At 42.4% G+C, this 20,960-nt stretch overlaps 1 protein-coding gene across 16 annotated transcripts in view; it reads right to left on the reverse strand.

The window, feature by feature from the left end:
• cacna1g (calcium channel, voltage-dependent, T type, alpha 1G subunit) overlaps positions 1-20,960 on the reverse strand; it is a 351,728-nt gene that overhangs the window by 136,939 nt on the left and 193,829 nt on the right. For all 16 annotated transcript variants that reach the window (XM_037754983.1, XM_037754992.1, XM_037754991.1 and 13 more), the window contains 4 exons: positions 10,249-10,400; positions 7,677-7,862; positions 4,503-4,620; positions 2,546-2,701 (listed from right to left, as the gene is read on the reverse strand). In XM_037754983.1, coding sequence (XP_037610911.1) covers positions 2,546-2,701; positions 4,503-4,620; positions 7,677-7,862; positions 10,249-10,400 — 612 coding nt within the window. The remainder of the gene's footprint in view (positions 1-2,545; positions 2,702-4,502; positions 4,621-7,676; positions 7,863-10,248; positions 10,401-20,960) is intronic.

Genomic DNA, 20,960 nt, shown 5'->3' on the forward strand with positions numbered 1-20,960 from the left:
GGGGGAGAACAGAACGCAGTGATAAGGGGGTTTCTACATTTGGTAGTGTCTGTATGAGAGTGTTTGAAGAGTTCTCGGGCGGGTAGCTAAGGAGTAGGTTTTTAGAGTTATTTTGTTAACCTATGAGATAGAGAGACAAACCAAAACAGCAAAGTTGCAGGCCGGGCAAACAACGAGCTGTAAGGCGCAAGAGAGCTAGCAACTTAACCTAGCTTCTTAGCGTTGGCATTGTTTGCGACTAGTCAAATGTAGTAATTTAACCACAACACTCTGTATGTTACCCAATGTTTTTTAATCACAATTTGCGCTCAAATCACAAACGGGGCATAAGCAACGGCTAATAAGCAACGGTGGGCCGTTGGAATTGAAGTGATATAGAGAGGCGAAGTCCCGCCCCTTCCGTTAAACCACCATGCGACCTTATTTTGGAAAAGATATGTACGGTAGTCAACGGTGAGAGACAAAATTGCACTATGAAATTTTGAAACACATGATGTTTGTCAATTTAAAGGTGCTAAATACGAGTTTGGGAGCATTTCTGCTGCCTCCGCACGGCTCTCAACATGGCGACGACTGAGCCGGCAGCTCACAGCTGACGGCGCCGACAGCACTCCACTATAGCGCTCCACTTTATATAGGAAATAGTTGTTTGCTGCTTTATTTTTGCTCTGATTATCATATAGAGCACCTTTAAAAGATAATTTTGCAAGTCACGAAAGTCGAAGTTTGTTGTAAAACTGTTGAAGTATAAAGACTACTCAGCCAAAAGTCACCCAAAATGGCCAGACTTCTAATGATTTTCACCTCTTAATACTTGTCTCCCTTGTTCTGGAAGAACGGAGTGAAATGTGCCATGGTAACGGCCATGTTGGCGTTAGTGACGTATATTGTGCGAGACAAGAGATGTAGTTCACTGAGCGGTTTCACACAAAATGAAATGATACGATAAAACTAAGACAAACTGAGACTTTCTTGACTTGCAAAATTATCTTTTAAATTAAAAAACATATACGTGATTCATGATGCAATTCAAATGAGATCAAAACAAATATTTGTCTCTCACTGTTGTAGTTTGAAGCGTTATTTAGCCTCCTTCGCGGCAAGCTAGTATGACATGGTTGGTTGGTTAAAGAAATTAGTGGCATTAAAACAAATTGGCATTATTATTACGTTAACTTTGACAGCCCTGATATATTCTTACTGTGCTGTAGCAAAACCTACTTTTAATGTCAGTTGGACTTTAAGAAGTTCACCAAGGAATGCATTAATTGCAGTCTTGGCCTGCATGTAAAGCCTTCATCTTAAGCGGCTTTGGTCATTGTCTCCCACCTCATTTTGTGACTCCATCCACAACACGTCATGCACTCGATATTTGTACAGCAGATAAGCACAATAGGAGGAGAAGCCCATTCAGATTAATCCATATTTTATGAGGCTGTCAACCTCTCTCCCTGCCGCCCCTCCATCTATTCTCCCTCTCTCTCTCTCTCTCTCTCTCTCTCTCTCTCAGCCTAAGAGCCAAAGAGCGCCGGAGATCAAAGCATAGGTGCTGTCACCACTTAAGGAAAAGAGAAGGAGGGAGACAAGTAGACAGCTAGAGATAGGCTGAATACTTGTGTGATTTACTCTCTCCATCTCGTCTCACCCTCTGTTCCCTTCTCTCAGTTGCTCAATCCGTCTCAAATAAAGCTGTTCGCTCAATGAGTTTCAACTTCTTTGCTCGTCGCGGAAATGCTGCTCTCTCTAAATACATCAGTATCTGCGTGGTGGGGAGCAGATCACTTTATTTTGATGACATAAGAAGAGTTGTACTAAGGAGGAAGAAGATCAGGGGGGCCATGAAAATAAGGTATCGGAGCATGAGACTCAATGGGTGATGTGGGCTGATGCACCGTCTAGTCTAGCAGACATAGTTTTCCTATGATGAGCGTTATGGCACGGCCGTGTTGGCGAATAAGCAGCAACAATAACGAGGATGACTCGCTGAGATATAGTGGGGGAGGAAAGAGTGGGAGGAGAAGAGGCTGACAGCGAGAGATGGAGATGAAGAGGAGAGGGGAAAAATGAAAGAGTGTGTTCTCGTGTCCTCGCATAACCCGCCGCAGAGAGTACAAGAGAAGGTATAGGTTAATGCCTACTGTGTATCTATTTTATTATGTGTGTGTGGGAGTGTTATGTGTGCCTACACTGGAAAAAAAAAAAAAGCACTTCATTGAGTAATTTAGCCTTATGTTTCAGTCTTAAAACCTCATTTTCTAAAAAACTATCAAGGCAGAATAATATTAGTTTCCAAAACACTTTCACCCTCAACAGGAATAATTGATGTTCAGACCTGGAAGCGAGCCAGATCACCCTGTAAGATTCAACAAGTTGACCTGCACTTAAAATTGGATAAATTATCCCAATCAGATTTCTTTCACATGTTTTTTAGAAACAGAGGATTTTTAAGACTGATTTTTCAGACAAAACAGCTCAATAATTTCAGCTTTTTTCTGTGGCAGTTTTTTTGCATTGTTTTGTGCATGCGTGACCAGCGACGTTGTACCTCGGTCTGGAAACCCTCGACCAAGATGGCCACCAGCAAGTTGAAGAGGACGTAGTTGCCGAAAGTCATGAGCGCGATGAAGTAGAGGGCGGCTACGGGAGTGGTGGAGGCCATGCCGTTGTACAACACCTTGTTCCAGTCCTCCTGGGTTAGGATCTGGAGGAGAGGAGAGGAGAGGGATGAATGGGAGAAAGCACATTATTGTTGTTCAGTGATTGTTCTAGTAGTTTAATAGTATTTGTTTGATAATTGACAGCTCCCTAAGCCTTGTCCCCCTCAGATACCGTTTCTATGCTGGTCCAGCTTTCCGTTCTCGCTAGGCACATGACCTTTACAATTTATTGTTCTACTTGTGACTAAATGTTTTTAATGTTTGTTTTTCACTGCAAAGAGCTGCTAAACTGTTTTTCGTTGTTTTCAATGACAATGACAATAAAGTCTATCTATCTATCTATCTATCTATCTATCTTTGTGTTCATTTTGTGTCTCTTTGTAGTCGTTTTATGTCTTTGCAGTCGTTTATGTCTTTCTGTGGTTATTTTGTGTCTCTTTGTAGTCGTTTTATGTCTTTACAGTCGTTTATGTCTCTCTGTGGTTATTTTGTGTCTCTTTGTAGTCGTTTTATGTCTTTGCAGTCGTTTATGTCTTTCTGTGGTTATTTTGTGTCTCTTTGTAGTCGTTTTGTGTCTTTGTAGTCGTTTATGTCTCTCTGTGGTAATTTTGTGTCTATCTGCAGTTGTTTTGTGTGTCTTTGTGGTCACTTTGTGTCTGTTTGTAGTCATTTTGTGTCTCTTTGCAGTTACTTTGCATCTGTTTATAGTTGGTTTATATTTCTTCATGGCCGGTATGTGTCTTTTTGAGCGTCATTTCTCAGGTGAAGGCCAGGGTGGGCCCTGACACCTGAAACTAATGTAAAGCTAAACTAAAGCTTCTGTCACTCCGTACTACAAGCACTGACTGTATCAGTGAAGCTATACCTTAAACCCTCCGTCACAAGAACAGACTTGTCAGTACAATGTCCTGTGCAGCGAGACATGATGACACTTTACATCGTCCGTGATCAGATGTTTCACTGAATTATAAATGGGTTCTATATTAAAGGTCTCATATTGTAAAAAGTGAGATTTTCATGTCTTTTATATTATAAAGCAGGCTTAAGTCCTATATGAATACTGTGAAAGTATCAAAACGCTTAAGCCACAGAGAAACACACACAGCCCGTATTCATAAACTGTGCGTTTGAAACAAGCCGTCAGGATTTCTGTCCATTTGTGATGTCAAAAATCTACATACATACATATTTAAAACATTTCACAGTTTTAAACGTAAACATTCTAAATGTGTACCAGTTTATTTCCTGTTGCAGTGTATGTGAATGACATCAGCTGACAGGAAGTAAACGTAAATACAAGCATGAACCTGAAAATGCACGATATGGGACCTTTAAGGGTAATAAATACTACAGTATGATAGATAGATAATGGATGAATGGTTGGCCCCTACAAAATCACTAATCCATGGTGACATGAAACAAGAAACAGGCCTACTTAACCTATGTAAGATACTTAGAAATGGAAATTAGACAGAGTGGAAGTAAATGAGGGCGATAGATAAAGGCCAGGCAGGGAGGGAGAGTTAAGAGGAATATTTGATTTGAGATATTTTATTTATTCAGGAGGAAATTGTCTTCTCGGTTTCTGAATGAGAAAAGGTTCAGTCGGCACCAATGACGCAGGGAGACGGCTGCTCGAGGGCACTTCACCAGGTACAGTTTGATCACACAGGAAGTTTCCAGATGGTAGATGAACTTGCGTACCTTCAGGTCATACTGCTGTTAAATTTTTACTACCTCAACAGACTGTGAAGTCAGGCGTAAAGCTGCAGCTAAATTGGCCATAACGCAGTGAATTGTTTAACAGAGTAAAGGGAAGGGGGGAAAAAAGGGGCATGTGCTCACCTGGAAGACGGTCACTATGGCCCAGAGAAGAGAGTCAAAGTTCTTCCTGTCTGGCAGAGTGTCACCGCTCTTCTTCTCAGATCCAAACTTGCAACCAAACAGATGCATCCCCAGGATACTGACACGGGAAGGAGGGGAGAGCCAGGAGAAAACACAAACAGGAAACGGAGGGTAAATGTTTACATCGGGCCAACCCCATTAGATAGAGTACAAATAAACATGCTGAAAAGACTTGTTTTGACTCCGGCATACTGATTATACCTGCTGCTTGCAAGACAGCTGAGGCAAAATATACTGAACAAGAATGGTAATTACTGCCCAGGGGACTGTCATACAAAAGCACAAAGAGAAGTATTCACCAGTTAGTTTTATGACCCAGAAAAGCAGAAAAAAATAACAAAAAGACCATATATGGAGTACTGCCAGTAACTGGTTCATAAACAGTTGGCCCCTTAATGCATTGTGGCAGTAATGTTGCCAAGAAAGAGAGTGGAAATAAGACTGCTTACGCCAGGTTAAGTTCAGCACCATGGAGAGAGTCACAAACCAAGTCAATGACACTTTATACTCATTCAAACAAATGGAGATCACTGGCATTAGAAACAAAGACACAATTCCATCCAACTAAAAGGTGTTGGCAGTACTTTGGAAATTAAAGGAATAGTTTGACAATATTTGCTTTTCTTACTGAGAGTGAGATGAGAGGAAGTACGGAGCTAGAGCCGGGAGGTGATTAGCATATCTCAGCACAGCGACAGGAAGCAGGGGAATTACAAAGAAATAGAATCGAAGTAGAGCGGACATTCCTATTCAAATAATAGTAGGATGGTCAGAGCGGCGACCATTTTTATGTGCGCTGTTGCTATTTGCGACCGTGGTGGACTTCCGTATAAACGTTGGCTGTCAATCGATTAAAATATTAAATCATGATCAATCGCAAATCAATCATTTTTTTTATCTGTTCAAAATGTACCTTCAAGGGAGATTTGTCAAGTATTTAATACTCTTATTAACATGGGAGTGGTTAAATATTCTTGCTTTATGCAAATGTATGTATATATGTATTACTGGAAATGTCCAAAAAGGTACTGAATTTATCATAAAAAATATGCTCAAATCACAACATGGCAAACTCAAGCCCAGTGTGTCAGTGTGCTGACTTGATTATGACTTGCCCCAAACTGCATGTGATTATCATAAAGTGGGCATGTCTGTAAAGGGGAGACTCGTGGGTACCCATAGAACACATTTTAATTCACATATCTTGAGGTCAGAGGTCAAGGGACCCCTTTGAAAATGGCCATGACAGTTTTTCCTCGACAAAATGTAGCTTAAGTTTGGAGTTTTGGAGTTTCATATGATACCAGTATCTTCACTCTAGTTTTAAAACTGAGCCCGCTACAACCTAAAAATCGCAAGTTGCGTTAATGCGTTAAAAAAATTAGTGGCGTTAAAAAGAATTTACGTTGACGCGTTATTATCGTGTTAACTTTGACAGCCCTAGCATAAACTAAACCGACTTACGGCAAGTCGTGGACTCACTGAGGTGAGGTTTTGCACTAAAACGAGCAGTGGAGTAGTAACGTTACGAAGCACAGAGAGCCAGAGTACATGAGCAAAATGTAACAACTTAATGCTTCATCCACACACTCCGTTGTCACAGCGGAGGAAAGCACATCGCTATCGTCACATCAGTGACAACTTTGTTCGGTTAATTTTCTGTAACCAGTGTAGTATAGCACCGAACAGTGGGTTTGGTCTAACAGTCCCTCCGCCTCACTCCCTGCCACTCCAGAGAAGGACAAGCTACCTAGCTAACTCGCCCACCATCTGTCTTTGGAGCTGCATCCGCTCTCTTCTCGGCGAGCTGCGACCACACTGTACGGCCCTACTGATGTGTGTTCTGTTGTCGCCATAACAATTAACAACTTTTCTTTTGTACTAGTCAAATGACCACTGGAAACAGGTCAATGTCCGTTCTACTCCTATTTCTATTTCTCTGGGGAAACAGCTAGCCTGTCTCTGTCCAAAAGTGACAAAATATGCCTGTGAACACCTCCAACGCCCATTTACTAACTAGCTGCACTTCATTTTTTAAAATTTGTACAAAAGCAGCGCAGTGAAAAACACTGCAAGAAAGAAAGTAAGAAAGTTCACCCTTACGTCCAGTAACACTGTATGTTACTGTACGGGGGTGTTGTTATTATGAAGCAGCAGTGAGTCTGCACTGCAGTCTGTCTTTAATTCAGAAACGCAGACACTGAAGCTCAACTGGAGCTGAGGGATCAATGAACAGGCCTCTGCTGTGTCAACTTGGCAACTCCTCACTCAAATCAGAGGGCTGTTTATATATGCATATACGAGGCCCTTGGAACTGTGTGCGTGTGACAAATAACGATGACAAATATTGTCCAGAAACCCTCACAGGTACTGCGTTTAGCATAACAAAATATGCTCAAATTATAACATGGCAAACTGCAGCCCGACAGACAACAACAGCTGTCAGTGTGTCAGTGTGCTGACTTGACTATGACTTGCCCCAAACATGTCTGTAAAGGGGAGACTTGTGGGTATCCATATCACCCCTTTTTATTCACATATCTGGAGGTCAGAGGTCAAGGGGACCCCTTTAAAAATGGCCATGACAGTTTTTCCTGGCCAGAATTTAGCTGTAGTTTGAAGCATTATTTAGCCTCCTTCACTACAAGCTAGTATGACATGGTTGGTTCCAATGGATTCCTTAGGTTTTCAAGTTCATATGAGGTTTGAAGCGTAGCGTAGAGAAGTTTTGTTGCATGCGTGTTTGTGCATTATACAAGTGCAGAAAACTTCCACACATTGAATTGGCCTAACCAGGCAGAAAGAAGGGGTTGCTGACGACAACAGGGAACCACTTAATCTCATCACCCCATCGACGGATCTTCCTGTCACACCGTCTTTACTGATCACTGCTTCTCTCTGCTCCTTGCTTTCCCGTGTTGAAGTCACAATGTACTGATCTACCAATTTACTTTCATTCCACACCTTTGTGCTTTCAGCTCCATCTGCAGAATTTGTTTCACAGTCACTAATCAAACGGTTTTCTTTTTTTCCCCACAAGATTGTAAGATCAATACATTTATATATTTTTTTGCAGTGTGAGACAGGATGCGAGGTCGTTTACTCTCCCTATACCTGAAGATGAAGATAAAGAGCATGAGTAGCATGCAGAAGGTGGCCACGTTGTCCATGGTCTTCATCAGCACCACCAGCTGCCTCTGCAGGGCCGGCATGAAGCGGACCAGCTTCAGCACCCGCATCAGCCGGAAGGTCCTCAGCACCGACAGACCGCCGTCCTGCTGACCCACGATCTCCCACACGCTGTCCAAAGAGAGGAGACACACACACACACATACATTCATTTTGGAAGTGTCATGAAGAACTGCTGCTTGTACTGTATCCATTTTCACTATTTCTAAACACGATGTGCAGAGAATTCACACGTTCAATAAATGTTTGAGCATTGTAAACAGCGCTTACAACTCGATAGGGAGCTGCACATGGCTTATTTATACTTAAAAACATGTGTTCGTCATTTATTTATACTTGATTAAATCATTAAAAGGAGTATTTATTGATTTTTTTGGCCATAAAGAACAGGCTGTAAACACAACAATGACATATCCCCTTATGAACGTGTTTAACAGTTGCCTATTTACACCTTTTTTTTTTTATCTCCTTTTAGCTCTGTGTTGTTCTCCACCAACTCCTGAGGGAAAAATATGCCTTATCGCACCACTATGTTCACCAGCCAGTCAGTCACTTTGTAGTTTATTATCTTATGATAACATCTCTTATTACTAACACCAACATCAAACATTAACAATTATAACTGTTCACTATTTGTAGTTCATTACAAAGTGTTGGAAATCAACTAATTACGTATTAACTAATCACAAATGTATGAAGAAAAATATTATTTTAAATGGTGAATTGACACTTTAATTTTGGATATTAGCATTAAAGGTGCCATGATAATGAGGGCAAGAATACGCAAAATTCAACCAAACTGCTGAAACTTCGAGAGCCGGTCAATGTAACACTGCTATCTCACAATCTTCATGTGTGGCGTCGGCCTATATTGTATTTACAGTGTAACTAACTGGGGGGCTGTACGGTGCATGTGCAATTTGATAGTTTGTTTATGGATTAAATCCAAAGTGAAAGAAACAAGAACACAACTAATATTTTCCTTTCGTCCTTCCCGCCGCCAGAAGAATACTTCGCCGGGAGGAGAGCATGCGGCGGCTCCGCGGGAGACGGACCTTCAGTTAGCGGTTAGCTGTGGATCAGCTACAGCTAACAGCTAGCTGAAGGTTTGTCTCCCAAAGCCCCCCGCCTGCCCTCCTCCCGGCGAAGTCGGCTCCTGGTGGCGGGGGGAGGATGAAATGGAAATACAAGTTTTGTCTTGTTTCTGCCATTTTGGATTTAATCCAATAAACTATCTAAACGTACACAGACCCTGTACCTTCAACGTGATTGACAAACCCTTGGGGCAGCTCTACTTCTTTGTCCTCTCATGAAGGCAGACTGGACGCTACAGTGACTCACTATCGCCTCTCGAGGAATAAGTGGTATTACAAGACATGAGGGGCCGGGGCTAAATAGCTCGGCAACGCAACACAGAGACATCTTTGACATCACGTCAACACTGAAACCTCTCGCATTCTGTCGATAATGTTCATTTTTATATTTTTATATATACAAGCAGCTACTAATCTCTATTTCATTTGAAGCCCATACGACTGACATATGTGAGCGTGCATTTCCTGTTTCAGTGAGCTCTCCTGGCAGGTCACTTTTCTTCAACATTTACCTGCCTTGAAAATAGCAATAGCGAAGCACTTTTTGTAGAAATGGAGAAACCGTTATTGCAGCGGTGGCCTGACCGTGTTTACTACCAGACTACAGAATCGCTCTCTATTTACTCCCCACATTGGAATGGTTTGAGTGTGGGTACATTTTATTGGATGGAAAGCTAACGTGACTGTATTACAGCATTAGGTTATTCTCGTATAATAATAATGGGTACAATGTAGGGCCTTTAGGTTATGTGTTCCCACTGGTATCATTTGAAAGATAGAGACCGAGAGCAGGTAAAAAGGATCCCTGTATCATTTCAGGGCTTTGTGAAAAGGCCCAGACAAACCAAGCCGACATCAAAGAACTAGCGGCGATGATGGTTGACTGTTGCGTCGCCTCACATCGCCTTTGTTTTGCATTTGAACACACTGCAAAGACTACAGCCGACGGCCAGTTAGCACGTACGTTCTGCGCCTGCGTGAGAGGAATTTTCACACCGCTCTCACTCACCACTTAGCTTCATTCCAGATGGCCATGTTGCTGTGAAAAAATCCGTGCATTGGAATGATCAGATGAGATGAAGATGAAAAAATGGTTTTCCTCTTGACTTTACTCGTTGGCTTGCTTTCCTCACGTCCGTTTCTCTTCTCCTGCACTGATTCGCTTAAGCCGAACAGCCAATCAGAGAGATTTCTCTCACCAACGAGCTCTGCTGTCGATTCAACATGCTAAATCGGCCAGAGAGCCGCCGTCACGGGCAGACGACTAGAGCCGAGGGGGCGGGACACACCAAAAAAACTAGGCCAAAGTACGCTCACCGACAGACCCAAACTCTCCGACAGCCGACTGTCAGCTTTTTGTGTCGGGGCCTAAAAATCCCCATGTCAGAAAAAATCCTGCTCACCTGATCACCACGATGATGCCATCGAAGATATTGTAGGGGTTCTTGATGTAGCCGAAGGGCCCGTAGACCAAAATCTTCAGCAGCATCTCCAGAGCGAACAGGCTGGTGAACACGATGTTACTGATCTCCAACGCGTTGGTCAACTCTTCGGGCTGGAGACGGAGACACAGAGAGACGAAGAGAGAGGAGAGGTTAATGCATGGTTGTGGCAAGCTATGCTCCTGTATAAACCTTGCCTTTGCTTTCAGGTTGACTTCCGGCACTTTGAACTTCTTCCAACAGTACTGGATGTGTATAATAGCGAGACATTTATATGACTATGGCAACAACACCTGCTGCGGAAAGCAATTCAAATGATCAAATCTGTCCTTTCACACTTGTATACAATACGCACGCTGAACCTTTATCTCGCACCAGGACACACACACACACACACACACACACACCGACCACAATGCTGCTGCTGAATGTGCCTGGGACGTCTGCTCAAAAGCTCATCAGAGAATTGGGCTGCCAATCACATCTAGATCAAACGACACGGTGTGTATGTGTGCCAGAAAAAAACCCAAAAAACAGACAAGAGAAAAAGAACATGAGCCGGGAGATAAAAGGCGCGGCACATCCAAATACGACACAGTATGTAAATCAGGACATCCGTGGCGAGCATCGGTAATTATCGGCGAGGAGAAAAAGAGCCGGTGAGAATGCTGTTATGTGTCTGCGGGGCTGTGTGCAACAGCCCAGACGAGCTTCCCGAAGGCCTTTCATCTCCACGCCATAAACAGTTTACACAGCTCAAAACATGGTGTCATACACACACACTGCGCTGACATGACACAGAGGATGGAAGGTGTTGAGTGCCTGATCTGTGTCTGCATGTTCTCCATCATAAAAGTGGAATGTGTGACTGCCTATCTTACAGTCTCAATATCCCTCTGTGTGTATAAATAGCGTCCCGGCAGAAGCATTATCCCCGGGCTGAACCAGGAGGTAATGTAATGTAATGTAAACACAGTGTGTGTCATTAAACCCGTCCTGGTGGGCTGCCACTAATCACTATACACCATGACTGTTTAAGCAGCGATTAGTCAACGCTAGCATGGATACACAGAGAAAAGGAATAGAGAGATTAACATCACCAGTTGAATAACAGCTCCTCGTGCTACATTACGGCACCAGTTTGTCTAGAGCTCATGAGAAACAGTGACACAGAGTCTATTACGAAATATTCATATACTGGTGGTGTTGTTTACGCTGCTCTCATTTCATATGGGGAAAAATGGTTGCTCCAGTATCCCTACTTTTAAAGTAATAAACATATACAATTATATTAAAGCCCATCCTTCATCAGGTACAGTGTGTCAAGTTTGGCAGTAGACCCTAATTTCTCTTTCAAAAAGGAAATATAGCACCAATAGTTAAAGGTGCTAAATGCAAGATTGGGAGCTTTTCTTGTTGCCTCTGCACGGCTCTCAACATGGCGACAGCTGAGCTGGTGGCTAGTAGCTAACGGTGCTAACAGCGCTTACACTGAAAACAACGGCAACACTGCTGACAAAGCTAACAGTCTTAACCTGGGGGGTGTGGGGTAACTTAACTCCAGCCGAAAATCGTATTTTGTTTATGTCCTTTAAGGTACTCTCAATGATATCCAGGGGCCTCATGTATAAACGGTGCGCACGTACTAAAATGTTGCGTACGCTGTGTTTCACGCTCACGCCGGGATGTATAAAAATCAACGTGACGTGAGAATGTGCGGACTGTGCCGCAAACTCTAGACCAGTTGTGAAAATGTGCGGGCCGTCCTCCAAACTCTGTCATCTGGCAGTGCCAAACTACAAAGTACTGAAACTCGCCAAATGTGTAAAAATATTTTTTCCACTCAACTTACTGAGCTTTGTTTATGAACTGGGATTAAAATAACACATATTTCTTCACTAGTTTGAGCATAATATTTAACATCAGAAAGGCACAACAAAAACACATTTAAACTAATGTCCCAGAGATGACATGCCTTAACCACTGTGCCAAAACCAAGATCGCGTGCTGCACAGTGTGGCAAACCAACGTGGTGTGTCTGTGCCCCAGAGGAGCTACAGATGGATGAACCGGACCCTGGCCCACCTAACAATGAGCCAAATATAGCGTTTGATACTGATTCCCAAGGAAAGACCATCAAATAAAATATGTTTTCTAGCCTCCACCTCAATAACAAGCACTTCAATTTCACATTTGGTGACATTCTTCTTTTTTCTTCCTTTTCCAGCGTGATTCGCCATCGTTATTTGGACAATAAGTGACAGCATGGAGCGTGTGTATAGTCATTTGCATAGTAATTAATGGGAGGAGACAAGGCGGACCAAGTGGCACGTGCAGCTGCGCTAAATTTCACGTTCATTGAGATGTATAAAGGAAAGGTGCGCAGGAACAGGCGTACGCACGGTTTTATACATGTGAAAAGTTTTTTGCTTACGTACTTTTCCAATTTTGTGAGTACGCCATCTTCCAGTGTGAAAGCTGCGCAGTAGTTTATACATGAGGCCCAAGAGCATTAATATAACAGCAAAAAACTATTATCTACGTAAAGATATAGAGGAGTAACGTCTCCCTGAGCAGAGAATGAAGTCACTCTCCGTCTGTGTGTGTTGTAATCCAAGTTTCTCGGTGCTTTGTTGACATAGCTATAGCTAATCACCGCCACTCTGCACTGTTCTCATACCATTAGCTGCGAGCCGCCGGCTCAGACATGTTGAGAGCCGTGTGGAAGCAATCCCTCTGCTCTGAATATTGAATTTAGCACCTTTCAAGGAACATTTTAGGGACTTGGAATGTGTTTTCACTCTTGGGTTTTTGTGGTGCTAAATGCGAGATCAGGAGCATTTCTATTGCCACAGCACGGCTCTGCATATAGCGGTGGCTGAGCCATCGGCTGGTAGCTAACGAGTGGGTGATACACTTCCGCAATGTCGTCGTCGGTGGGGACGGTGTTATCAGCTGTAAGTGCCGTATGAGAACAGTGCAGAGCAACTGTGGTGAGCTAGCCAGTGGGGCACGCTCACTCGCATGCACGAACATGCACTTAAGGTAGGTATTGGCGGAAGGCCCGGCGATGTCAACAAAGCACGGAGAAGCTCGGATTACAACACACACAGAAAGAGAGCAACTTCATTCTCTGCTCAGGTAGACATTACTCCTCTATATCTTTACATAGCAAATAGTTGTTTGCTGCTATATTAATGCTCTGGATATAATATAGAGCACCTTTAAACAAAAGTTTTAACATGATAATTATTTAGCTGTAGAGGTCCTGGTAGGTGGATTTTATTACTGTTGGACAGAGCCAGGCTAGCTGGCTTGTTTCCAGTCTTTAAGCCAGTGGCTCTCAAAGTGTGTGGCATGACAGGTGGGGCGGAACTAATGTTTTGACCTCGGAATCTTTTTCGCAGTTGAATACTAAACAAATCAATTTCATAATAGCACTGGTTTGCATTCAGACAGTCTGTCGGTTTACAGAATGGACAGATACGGAATTTGACAGGGATGATAAAAAAATAAAAAAAAATTCTTCCAAAGGGGGGGAATGACAAAAAAAGGTTTGAGAACCATTGCCTCACTAGATTCATATTTACTGTACAAATATGAAAGCAATATCATATTAAAGTATTCCTTTAAAGGTGCTAAATACGGGATTGGGAGCATTTCTATTCCCTCTGAACGGCTCTCAAAATGGCAACGGTGAGCCAGAGGAATTGTGGCTTCATTCTCTGCTCAGGTAGACATTACTCCTCTACATCTTTACATAGCAATTGCTTGCTGCTTTATTAATGCTCTAGATGTCGAACTTAGCACTTTTAACTTATCACCTTGCTGCGGTGATGTGGAAGTGTACTCCAGGGTGTGTTAGTACGCTGTAACATCACTTTGCACAGGTCGGATCACACCTATCAGTGGTACTAGGTGCGAACAGAGATGCAACAAATTTCACAAAAACATGGCAGTGGAACAATGCTTTTCAGTCTGGTGTTGACTCATTCTTTAATTTGATTTAATAAAATAAATAATTTACATAACAGCAGCATGGTAACTACTTGCAGAACTTTTTGAAATGTTGTGGTTAAAACTTGAAATAGGTCATTCACTACGGGCATGTGTGCTCAGTGTCAGCAGTCAAAACCAACCACCGTCTACAGAAAACTTTAATAAGAGCATCCTGACAGCGTATCTGAGTTCGAACAAGTCAACCCTTACAAGTCATTGCTTTAGTATTAAGTCATTACTCCCATAAGACTAGGATGCAACAGTAGGCCCTGAGGCAGAAAAGAAGGTCCAGCACCAAGATGTAATATTGCACCATAATTGAGAGCCTGAAGGTTCAAACCAGAATTTCACTGGCTTGTTATGAATTACCACACTTGTTGTCACTGCTACTTTTAACAAGTCCTCATACCTAAAAACAAAATAGGTTGTAACTGCCTTCCAAAATGACCCATAGCAGTATGAACTTTACAAAAATTATTAATATGAACATAATCTTATCCGGCGCCTCTATGATCACACCATAAGACACGGCCCGTCCATGAAGATCAAAGTTTTTCTATCTACACGGACGCGGATGAGCAGGGAAAATGGATAAGGTTTTGAGGAGCTTTGAGAATGGCCGTTTGCCACGCGGAGAAACCCGCACAAAGTATAAAAAGACACAAACGTTTCACGATTCCACGTCGGCTCCTTGCAGAAAGTACGCTGTTGCATTTCAGTTCTGGTCCGGTTCCTGTTCACACTGACTTTTTTTACAAACGAACCTAGAGGAGTAAACATGAAATTATACAGACTGATAAGTGACTCGTTGATTGGACAGTTTTGGCGATTTTGTAATCACGGAAAATAACCGTGATTGCTTCCCGAACAGATTTCATGATAAGCAGATGGATTTATTAATAGTTTAGCTTTTGAAATCATGCTAAAATCACATATTGCTATCAAAAAATCTGATTTGTGTGCTCTTACACCACAAACGAATCGCACCAGCGTCCGCTTGGAAGACCAACCTCATCAAGTGGTCTTGGTTCGGTTGTTTGGGTTTGTTTGACAACTTTCACACCAGCCCAAACGAACGCCCGAACTAACCGGGCAATCGGACCTGAGCTTGTTTTAACCAAACGGGTTAGGTGTGAAAGCACCGTAAAAGCACTTGGTGAAGATGGGTGGCTGTGGTTCAATGAAACTAGCATTGACTGTTGATAGGGAGACGGGATGAGAACAGCAATCTCCAGGGTCAAACTAAGACAATTTCTACGCCCAGCAATCCAACCTGACAGGGCCAGATTAACCCGCTAGGAGCCCTGAGGCAAACAGGAGCTGTGGGCACTATTGACCTCCTATCTCTTCCCACTCTCTTTGCACTGTGTTGGTAATGCAGGTTCTGCTTTAAAGCCGTTTCACACCAAGCAAGGATTTTTGTCGCACAGAAATTTACAAAAAATGATTTTCTGGGTTCTTATGAATGCTTACACACCCCTGCGGAACATTCGTCGGCGGATAGAATATTTGGACGGACCTCAGTTTTAGCGGATTTCCGCCTGGAAATATATGTTTGGCCAATAAAATCCTTTGATCGCCGTCATTCTGCATAATAATTAGCCATGCACTTGTGTTTGTTGCACGGAGAGTGTAATTTCAGAGCAATGGTCATGCAGAACAATGGGTGGTTGTTTTCGGGGTAACGGACTGTTGGATAAATGGACTTTTTTTCTGCTCTATGGGACATTTTTCGGACTATTGGAGTTTGGGAATAACGATGGGCTGTCCCCTTCGCAACACCCAATAATGTTTGACAAAACACTACTACCTCAACAACCAAATAAAAGGACAATATATGGCTTGAGATCGCCAAGCAGCTGGGATACAATGAAGATGGTAGCTGATATGCACTTGTTACGTTATATGTTAGTCACAGAACGGGGCTAGCCATAACAGCTAACAGCTAATATTTGCGTTATAGCATCACATTTGGGGTTGGTTTATGTATTGTTTAGTTAACGTTAGCCCGGTTTTTGTTGTGCGGAGTGGACGCGGCGCTATAAGGAAAATCATTTGGCCTCACTGACGAAAATGGAATGTGGAAACGCAGGTACAGGCAGCACCACCTCTTGGATATTTTGTATTTTATAGGATTAGTCTGAATGAAATGAATGAGGGCTGAATGATACCACATCGCAACAATGTCGGGGCTTGTTTCTTCCTCATTGAAACCGAAACCGAAAAGCTGTGCACCTTTCAAAAATCATAATTCAATCAGCTGTGATCAGCATATTAGAATTAACAATCTTCTTGTCATCCTTCTGTTCAATAAATCTAAGAATATATCCATCTCCGACAAGTTCAGTTTTTTTTTTTTATTGCTCTTCTAAGTTAGGCTTGTCGAATGAGATGACAGCAACTGATAATGAGGAGAAATAATTGGGGAATCAGAGCGGAGAAGCTGAAAAGTGATTTAATATAAGTGTATTTCATCATGTTAGTTGTTAAGCATGTTAGAGGAAGCACTGTTGTGCAATACATGTGCAATGTCGAATGGACAGTGTAAAAATGTGTACAGAGAAGAGGGCGACATCTTTCCCCTCCTGCCTCTGCCAAAAAAAAATAATTTGCCCACAAAAACAAGCTTTTTCTCCGTTTCATCTCAGCTCTTTGTCGCCGTCTGTCTCTTGTGTCTGTCTCCGGGTTCACAGACGCACACGAATGTGTTCGTTTGATCCCGCTGCCTTATTGTGTCCGTTCGTTTGTACACTGATGAGCGCGGCGGCGGCGGCAAATCCCTTCATGAGCGCACACATTGTGCGATTTAGAAGAGTTCAAAAGGGTAAACAAATGCGGATGATGTGTGTCCTTTCAGATGAATGCCGACACACACAGCTATGTGAAAAACACACACACACTCATGTACAGACTAGTGTAATGTACAAAATACATTTAATGCCTACCATGCACTAGGAGACTTTGAAAAGACTGAAGTCTGACACCCTCTCACATCTAAAGCCAATGTGTCTGAATAGTGGAGCGGATAGTGGAAAAATGTGATGGTGATGCAAGCACCAAATTTGGCATGATGATTCCAGAGAGGACACTGAGCAAATATAAACGATTGGCCATTTGAAAAACCAAGATAGCGGCCATTTTTCACGATGGCCGCTAAATTGACCAAATGGTTTCTCTCATAGAAATTCATCTACTTGGTCGATTTGAGTGATCTTTGTGTCAAATTCTATGTTTTCTAGCATGCTGGATCTAATTTTGATAGTTTTAAAACATTTTAACTGCAATATGGCAGCCATTTTGTGTCTGCTTCCTCATGAGAGCATGGGGTCACAGCATCCAGGGATTTCCTATTGTTGCTGATGGCTTTGTCTCCTTGTGTCGCCATGACCGTGCAAGATATTTCAGCTTCACACACACTTTCTTGGCATCTTGAAAAAATGGCCACCATCTTGGATTTTCTGGTTGCCAGTCGTTTATATTTGCTTAGTGACCCCTCGGCAATCATCATGCCAAATTTGGTGCTTGTATCACTATTTGCACGATTTGACTGAAAAATGGATGTTATCTGCTCCACTAGAAGTCTCAGAGCTTGAAGGGTCACTATTTAGACTACAACTAGATTCCTTTAGAGATGATGTCACATCCTGCTCCTGGTGGAAATTTACACAAAGAAAAACTTTTAATAAATGAACAGAAATGCTGCAGCCCTCAAAATCCTAGCTAGGGGGGCTACCTGCAAGCTAATGTGAGCTTCTGGAATGTTTGTTATTAACCTACGAGCTAACTGTATTTTTCAGCTGAAAACTGCTAGTTTCAATCATATAAATCGACACACACACACGTGTATACAGTATATGAAAGAAAGAGAGAGAGCGGGTACTGCAGCCAGATTCATATGACCGCAGCCAGAAATCTCCAGCTGAAACGTACAGTTAGCTCGTAGGCAAACATTCCGGTAGCTAACGTTAGCTTGGAAGTAGCTCCGTTTGTGACATTGGTTAGCTAGCTACAAGAGAACATATATTGCTAAGAAATGAAAGTCAATTATACGTTCCATTGCAATGCCAGCGCCCAGTAGCAGACTTACGCCTCCGCCATTTTGGACTGTAATCGAATTGACTACCATAATGATGCCAGTTAAACGTCCGCCTACAAAGTGCCGTGCAAAAGTAAAACAAAATGATTTCTAATCTATTGTCATCATTTTAATGTATCTACCAAAATGAACTCTGTTGAGCAATACAAATATTATAAATATGCATACTATTATAACTATTTACTTATTTATTTATGAAACTTTTTTGCCCAGCTGCTTCCCACAGTGAGCGATGGCCATAAATTCGAAGTTCGAAAAATCCAGCACACAGATTTCATGTCAAGGACCTGCAAATAGATGTCCAATAGACCACAGACCATGGATGTAGAAGAGGTTGTGTTCTGGGCTTTTGCCCTGCGTGTTAGTAAATAACCTACAACTCCATTAAATTCTGTTTATGTCATGCTACTAGCACTACTAGCTACTGGCCGATAGCTGGTTGTTTGGGAACAGAGACGTTAATACATCCACCACGGTACAGGCTTACAGCATACAGCCCATGGGTGTATTAGAGAAGATAATAAAAGTGATGAATTACAGCCAATCTATAAGTTATACAGCCGCATACAGCTAGCAGGAAGCTGGCAGAACCGGATATGTCATATGAACGTGCAGGGCGGTGCAGTCCCGTGGGTCTCGATATGCTGAAGAAAATAACTCTGGATTTGGATTTAAATGAGGGCTATTTAAGCGTTCGTACTTAGAAGTTGATTTACCTAGAAAAAATAATGATCCTCTGATTTACAGACGTCTCTTTATACATCCATGGCTATGGACTCACTGGCGTTTTCAGTCCAAAATGGCGGCAGCGCTACCGCAGCACCATCTAACGGCTATAGTAGAAAAAAGCACCGGAGTTCCAGTCTCTTTGCTTCTATAGTCTTTGGCCCACCTATTGGTTGTTGACAATGTTTGCGCCATCTGATAATAATGAACTTGTTTGATTTTATCGGAACGTCAAGACGAGGTAAAGACAGCTTGTACCCGGTTTTATGACATTTTTATCACGGAGGCACACTGCAACTCGAGCAAAACTCTCGTGATTTTATTCCAACATTTAGAAATGTGTCTGCGACCGTGAAATCACTTGTAAAGTCGTTTGGTGTAAGGTCGGCGTTAGGTGTACCCCCAAAGTTACACTAACAACCATCACACATCCAGGCCACACACATGAACCCATACTGTGAGCTCTACTGCTCCCACACTCATTACCATGTATGCACACATACTGTAAGCAACAAAAAGCCCTGCACAGACTCACACTTATAGCCAGCTTTGTAATAGATGCGATTGATAAGCCAGAACAAGGAGTACAGTTTTTATGAGGTGAGACTTGGACGGCAGACATCTGGCCTTGAGGTTCGGGTCATTATTTTTTCCCCACTGTTTCTGCTCTGCTATTGTTCCAGCTTGTATATTCCACATTCCTCAGACATCATGCAAGATTACCGCAAGAGAAAGAGACCATAAAAGCCTTTCTCACACACACAGGAACACACAAGAGACATGGAGGTCGAAGAAAGCACCACACATGCATGCTAAGGCAAAGGTTCACAGCCATTAGCTTATCAAACCGGAGAAACGTCTTAATTGACAAATGAGCCACTGAGGTGTGCGCGCTACCTAGAGGGAGATGAATGTGTCCATGTGCGCTAGTGAGAAAGACGCCCTTGCTTTTTTTTCCAGTTGCTTCCTTCGATGGCGGTGTCCCGGGTAATGAGGCTGCTGTAGCATTAGGAGGTGAAGTGTGCTAGATGAGGAATAGTGTAATCTGGTTAGCGCTAATGTAATGTCACCTAATCTGATGTGATCTAATCTAAACGGGATGCTGCGCTCTGCTACGCCCCAGACTGTCAACGATGCAGCGCCATGTAATGTGTGTGTGTGTTAGTTCAATCAAGTGGTTTGCATAGGCGTGCTGCAGAAGAGGAAATTTCAGGCATCAAATGGAGAATAATACACTCACCATTATGGGTGGTTGGTTGTGATTCAATAATCGTGGTGATTTGTCTCAGATGACTGAATGATCTAAAGTCTGCATCAACAACTTAACATGTAATTTGATGGAAGAACTACACAGAGATAACTATAATAACAAGGAATTCACAGTGTTTTTTTTTATCTTTCCTGAAGCATTTGACGTGTTGATCATATACTGCTACAAAATTGTAGAGGCTAAGTGTGGCCGATGATGCCCTATAATGGTACTCCTCATGGTCACGATACACCTACCGATTCGATGCTATCGCGATACTTGGGCGCCCATTCGATATGTATTGCGATTGCGACTCGATATTACGATTTATTGTGATTTTTGTTAGCTTTTTTAACACTAGACCATGGGGGAAAAGTTGAATCATACACTTCTAGGGACTTCTAGTTTGGAAAATATCTATATTAATAAATTAAAATGTTTGATTTTCATGTCCCGAAGTCAAATATATCAGTCATTGACAGGAATTATTTATTAAAAATGTTCAAGCAACCCAAAATATAGATATGATTTCACACTGGGAAAGCACTATATTATGTTTATGTTATTCTATGATTTACCTTTGTATAAGCTACTTTCATATAG

Source organism: Sebastes umbrosus, chromosome 20 (assembly GCF_015220745.1).
Source record: "Sebastes umbrosus isolate fSebUmb1 chromosome 20, fSebUmb1.pri, whole genome shotgun sequence".
Taxonomy (NCBI): Eukaryota; Metazoa; Chordata; class Actinopteri; order Perciformes; family Sebastidae; genus Sebastes; species Sebastes umbrosus.